General features: G+C 42.7%; 1 protein-coding gene across 1 annotated transcript in view; it reads right to left on the reverse strand.

The window, feature by feature from the left end:
• Positions 1–1,168: 1,168 nt before the first annotated feature.
• The window catches only part of LOC111649572 (uncharacterized), a 10,667-nt gene continuing 5,473 nt past the window's right edge, over positions 1,169–6,362 (reverse strand). The window contains exons 8-16 of the mRNA XM_087172019.1: positions 5,237–6,354; positions 4,862–5,035; positions 4,409–4,582; positions 4,105–4,278; positions 3,303–3,476; positions 2,993–3,166; positions 2,716–2,889; positions 2,288–2,334; positions 1,169–2,083 (exon numbers count right to left, since the gene is read on the reverse strand). Coding sequence (XP_087028145.1) covers positions 1,473–2,083; positions 2,288–2,334; positions 2,716–2,889; positions 2,993–3,166; positions 3,303–3,476; positions 4,105–4,278; positions 4,409–4,582; positions 4,862–5,035; positions 5,237–6,354 — 2,820 coding nt within the window. The 3' untranslated portion in view covers positions 1,169–1,472. The remainder of the gene's footprint in view (positions 2,084–2,287; positions 2,335–2,715; positions 2,890–2,992; positions 3,167–3,302; positions 3,477–4,104; positions 4,279–4,408; positions 4,583–4,861; positions 5,036–5,236; positions 6,355–6,362) is intronic.

Genomic DNA, 6,362 nt, shown 5'->3' on the forward strand with positions numbered 1-6,362 from the left:
GTCAGACAAAGATGCAGTCAGCTGATGTAACAGAATTTATTAATCACAGAGTTTCTGTAAATTGCACCAACTTTTTAAAAAACTGCTGGTTGCTGTGGGACTTGAAATTTAGATCTAATTCCAAGACAAGTAACCTCAGATTTAATCCAGGGAGTTAATTTCCTCAGGTCACTAAACAGTATTTTTCTTTTTGTCTTGAGGCCCACTAGTATCATTTCAGTTTTGTTCTCATTTAACTTTGAATTTTTTCCGTGTTGTGTGTTTTGAACTAGATTAACACACTGAAAGACAAACCTCCAGGATGCCGTGTCGCATCGACACTGCGCTGAAGACAAGAACCGACACCTTACTTTCATCAGTTTAGTGTGAGGTTGCCGATTACTTTAGTCAGAGCTGTGTTGAGTTCTGTGGTTTGTTCTAAAGCCTGGCTGAAACTGGAATCACTCCAGGTAATTGTTTTCTTCAAGAAAGGAGTTTATTTGCACCGAAAGAATCTTTTCAGGTATCTAAGAGTAGAAACAGTGATGAATCTCCTGGTGGGACGATGTAATGTAATAATAAACCTGATAATTCTGCTTTCAGTTTGAGAACAAGATGTAAATTCACGCAGGTTGACGTCATTAAACACAAACTGTGTAGAGAAAATGGCTGCAGTCCCTCCTCCTTCCCCGTTTGCTGATGTAGTTCTGCTATCAGTCCACTAGATGGAGCACATTACCACACCGTCTGCACAGGGTGGAGGAGCACCTGTATTCAGACTCTAAAGGTAACCTACACTAAACAACCTTTCACTCCCTTCACTGACCGTCAGCAGCTGTTGATGATCCTAAAGATTTTGTGGAGAGCAGGTCAGTTCAGCTCATGTGTTTCAGACCAGATCAGAAAAAAGAAGATGGCTGCTGCCCAGACCTGACACAGTAAAATCAGATATTAAATATGAGTAAAAATAAAATCACAGAATATGACTGAGTTCCTGTTGAACTTGTCCGATTACCTCCTGTCACTATTCATTCATCTTCAAACTGAATATGAAAGTCAGCACTTTTAAAATTTGACCTCAAGTCAAGAGTCACAACGCAAACCTGTCCTTTTGTTCTTTGTTCTGTAAAATAGTACACTGACATACTGTATGTGTGAAGCTGAGGACCAGCTACAACAAAAATAACTATTTAAATTCATCACAGATTTATTTCCTCGCATTTAAAACAAATGTACACAGTACACACACTGGAATATTTGTTTAAATATAACATTGATTTTTACATTTCTACACATAAAGACAGTCAAACAAATGTTTTTGGTCATCAGGTTGATTTAAATATGTTTGGAACAGAAATTATAACATGTTGAGCAGTTCGAAGTGATTTGTTTTGTAACTTTGAAGACGCCTGCGAGAATAAAGGTTTATCTACACAGGAAGTGCTGTCCGTCTCACATGGGCATCGTGTAGGTTTTTGATTGGTTGATTTTTTCTACACAAGAGAACCAGCTTCCTCCGGTGAACACAGAGACACTGACGAACCAAAGCCCCAGAACCCGAACGCAGGGTAGACAGGTTGAGTGAAGGTGGTGCTGAAGGTGTGGAGGTGGATCAGTGAGTCAGAGGAGACTCTGTAGAAGGACAGAGAACCAGCAGGACAGTCCACATACACTGCTACTCTGTTAGAGACAGAGGAGGAGGAGGAGGAGGAGGAGGAGGAGGAGGAAGAGGAGGAGGAGGAGGCGGAGGAGGAGGAAGGAGGGAGGTCTGTTCTTTTGTTATTGTGCCACACAGTGTAACGATCACCATCAGAGCAGAGGAGACTCCAGGACCGACCGTTCACTCCAAATCTGCAGTGATCCCTGTTTCCTCTCCTTCTGATGTTTCTATAAGCCACTGCTACATCAACCTTTCCTGCCCACTCCACCTCCCAGTAGTGGCGACCAGTCAGACCATCTTCACACAGCAGCTGCCAGTTGGCAAACCTGTGCAGATGATCATGATACGGCAGTTGCTCCTTTACTGTTGTCACCGTCCGGTTGTTGTCAGACAGTTCGAGGTTTGTGTTCACTGTGTTTGTGTCCAGTGTGAGTTCACAGGCGTCTGATGGGGAGAACAAGACGGCAGCAGTTTATCGTCAAGACAACTGATGGATTCATTGTTGGTTATTAAAATAAAAACCTCTCAGGGATTCAACCTTTTGGATCTTTCAAACCGAGAGTTGACTGCAGATACACAAGCTTTTTATTTAGACATCTTTAACATGCGCTGCCTTGTTTCCATGAATCAAAGTGAGGACACACTTACACTTCCTCAGACCAGGTTTCAGCCTCTGCTCTCCACCATGCTCCAACCTGGAGGAAGAAACCAAGTCTTAATTAATTGATTAATGATAATAATAAGCTTCATTTCTATAGCACCTCTCAAAACACAGTTACAAAGTGCTTCACGAGACAAGATAAAATTGAGGACAAACAATAAAAGAATAAATGATAAAATTTGAGATATTAAAAAACAGTTGAAATGTTTTGCACCATTGGGGGTGGGGGTGTGGGGGGTGTAAGAGAAAAGTGTGATAGTGAGGTTCAGTAAAAATAAATTCGATTTTTAAGTGCCTTTTCAGGAAAGCACACACCCCAACCAAAATCTTATCAGCATCACTGAAACAACCGGTTCATGAGAAGAAATGTTGGCCTGATAGAGAAGCAGGGTGAGCTGTTGTTGTCTGTTCATACCTGAAAGTATCCAGTCTACACTGTGGATCCTCCAGTTCTGCAGACAGCAGCTTTACTCCTAAGTCTCCTGGATGATTGTAGCTCAGGTCCAGCTCTCTCAGATGGGAGGGTTTGGATCTTAGAGCCGAGACCAGAGAAGAACAACCTGCCTCAGTGACAAGACAGCCTGACACCCTGTAGACATAGACATAGACAAACACACTTAGACAACTGACTTTTCTTTCAGCTTGTAACCTATATATTTGTTGAATAACTGGTTAACTGGTTAAATCCTGACCTGAGAGTCTCCAGTGTACAGTGTAGACTCTTTAGACCAGCAGAGAGCAGCTTCACCCCTGAATCCTGCAGGTCGTTGTTACTCAGGTCCAGTTCTCTCAGTCTAGAGGACTGGGAGCTGAGGACTGAGGCCAGAGCTCCACAGCTTCTCTCTGACAGATTACAGCCACTCAACCTGGAGGAAAGTTAGTGATACAGGACTGTGACACTGTTTCTATGATTCACAAAGCATCACACTTCTTGATTTCACTGAGTCAAGTTAGAAAAGCCATCACTCATTAGGGTTTTGATTGAAGAAACTGAAGCCTGACCTGAGAGTCTCCAGTTTACAGTTTGGACTTTTCAGTCCAGGAGAGAGCAGTTTCAAATCTGAATCCTGCAGGTCGTTATTACTCAGGTCCAGTTCTCTCAGTCTAAAGGACTGGGATCTGAGAACTGATGAGATCTGCTCACAGCAATCATCTGTCAGTCTGGTTTGAGACAACCTACAAGAAAAAAATCTTTTTTGTTTTAGCTGCTTCATTTTTGAGCCATGCTCAGGGTCATTTAGGAGGACAAGATTCAGTGTAGTTGTCAGCAGGTAAAGTTATCATTAGGATCTTATCAGTACAACTCATTATTTTTTAATTATATTTTTCAAAAAGGAACTTAGATTTTTTTGGATTATAATGTTAACAAAAGTAATTTTCCAGCAAAACTCATACCCTTGTAAAAAAACGCAGCTGTCTAAGTCTACAAGAATTTGTTGAATTTTAAGATATAGTTAATTAGGCAAAGCAGTTAGGCTACACACAGATAGCTCCACTTTAGCTTGTTCATGATAATTCAATTTTAGCTTAACAAGCCTATTATACTAAAACATACAAACAACAAGTCTTATGTTGAAGTCTGTCCACCCTCTAATAGTGTTAATACTGTTTCCCTGTCATGCTATCTGTAGGCTGAGATATTAATTTAGGAGTACCAAAGATGGGGGGAGGGTATGATAGATGGCAAATGTCACTTCCTAATAAATGACTCAGTAGAAAGTGAAGGAATATTTCTGCATTGTAGAAGGATTTTAAGAAAAAAAATGTTTTGTTTCAGCAGTGGAGAATCACAGTGTGATCTGACCTGAGAGTCTCCAGGGTACAGTGTGGACTCTCCAGATCAGGAAACAGCAGCTTCAGTCCTGAATCCTGCAGATCATTGTTATCCAGGTCCAGCTCTCTCAGTCTAGAGGACTGGGAGCTGAGAACTGATGAGATTTCCTTGCAGCATTTCTCTGTGAGTCCGGTTTGAGTCAACCTGATACAAAAATTCATGGAAACAAAAATTTTCTTTGTGTTATAGGTGGTAAAATTTCAAAGACTGTTCAGTGTCGGCAAGCGCAAGTTTGAAGTAGAATACACTATTACACATCAGAATGTGAGCTGACCTGAGAGTCTCCAGTGTACAGTGTGGACTCTCCAGTCTAGCCGAGAGCAGCTTCACTCCTGAATCCTGCAGATCATTGTTACTCAGGTCCAGCTCTCTCAGACTAGAAGACTGGGAGCTGAGAACTGATGAGATGTCCTCACAGCATTTCTCTGTGAGTCTGTTTTGATTCACCCTGATAAAATAATCAATGAAGAAAAAATGTCTTTGTGCTCTAGGTGATAAAATTCCAAGGACTGTGCAGTGGCTGTAAGCACAACACCATTTGTTCTGTTAAACAGGAACATTAGCAGTATCCTTTATGATTGACAGTGCTCTCAGCATTATTGACATTGAGAAGACAGTAGAAATAAGGGGAACATTTTTGTTCCATCACAGACAACACTATATATTGGACATTATACAAAATGCACTATTACACAAAAGCATCAGAGAAAAAAGCATGTGATCTGACCTGAGAGTCTCCAGTTTACAGTGTGGACTCTGCAGTCCAGCAGACAGCAGCTTCACCCCTGAGTCCTGCAGGTCGTTGTTACTCAGGTCCAGTTCTCTCAGTCTAGAGGACTGGGAGCTGAGGACTGAGGTCAGAGCTTCACAGCTTCTCTCTGACAGATTACAGCCGCTCAACCTGAAGGAGAGTTAGTGACAAACAATTTTTCTATTGGCCAAAATGTAAAAAGCTTCACAGTAATATGGTGGCCTTCTCTTATCAATGATCACATTAATTGGTCATAATTGGTGAAACCCTAACCCTACATGTTTAATTAAGTTTTCTTGAATCCTACACATGATAATTATCGTTAGTATCTACAGTTATCTGTGCACCTACAGAGCTCTGGTGGAGGCTTTGACCACTGGCAGCAGCCTCAGAAGAGCCTCCTCTGAAGCAGAGTATTTCTTCAGGTCAAACATGTCCAGATCTTCTTCTGAGGACAGTAAGATGAAGACCAGAGCTGACCATTGAGCAGGAGACAGTTTATCAGTGGAGACACGTCCTGATCTCAGGTAATGTTGGATCTGCTCCACTAGAGAACGATCATTCAGTTCATTCAGACAGTGGAACAGGTTGATGCTTTTCTCTGGAGACAGATTCTCATTGATCTTCTTCTTGATGTACTGAACTGTTTCCTGATTGGTCTGTGAGCCACTTCCTGTCTGCGTCAGCAGGCCACGTAGAAGAGTCTGATTGGTCTGCAGTGAAAGACCCAGGAGGAAGCGGAGGAACAAGTCCAGGTGTCCATTAGGACTCTGTAAGGCCTCGTCCACAGCTCTCTGGTAGAAGACTGTTGGTTCGGGTTTGTTTCCGAACAGTTTAGACCACCAGGAAGTTGATTGTTCTTCTGACATCAGATTGAGTCCAGACTTGATGAAGGTCAGATGGACATGAAGAGCAGCCAGAAACTCCTGAACACTCAGATGGACGAAGCAGAACACATTGTCCTGGTACAGGCCTCTCTCCTCTTTAAAGATCTGTGTGAACAGTCCTGAGTACACTGAGGCTGCTCTGATATCGATGCCACACTCTGTCAGGTCTGATTCATAGAAGATCAGGTTTCCTTTCTGCAGCTGCTCAAAAGCCAGTTTTCCCAGAGACTCAATCATCTTCCTGTTCTCTGGACTCCAGTGTGGATCTGACGCAGATCCTCCATCATTCCTGACGTTCTTTCTTTTTAGCAGAACCACCAGGAAGTGGATGTACATCTCAGTCAGGGTCTTGGGCAGCTCTCCTCTCCTTCTGGTTTTCAACACCTCGTCCAGAACTGTAGCAGTGATCCAGCAGAAGACTGGGATGTGGCACATGATGTGGAGGCTTCGTGATGTCTTGATGTGGGAGATGATCCTGCTGGCCTGCTCCTCATCTCTGAACCTCTTCCTGAAGTACTCCTCCTTCTGTGGGTCAGTGAACCCTCTGACCTCTGTCACCACGTCAACACACTCAGGAGGGATCTGATTGG

This window comes from Seriola lalandi, unplaced genomic scaffold, assembly GCF_002814215.2.
Source record: "Seriola lalandi dorsalis isolate HSWRI2012SDOR001 ecotype SW California unplaced genomic scaffold, Sedor1 jcf7180002051232, whole genome shotgun sequence".
In the NCBI taxonomy this organism is placed as follows: Eukaryota; Metazoa; Chordata; class Actinopteri; order Carangiformes; family Carangidae; genus Seriola; species Seriola lalandi.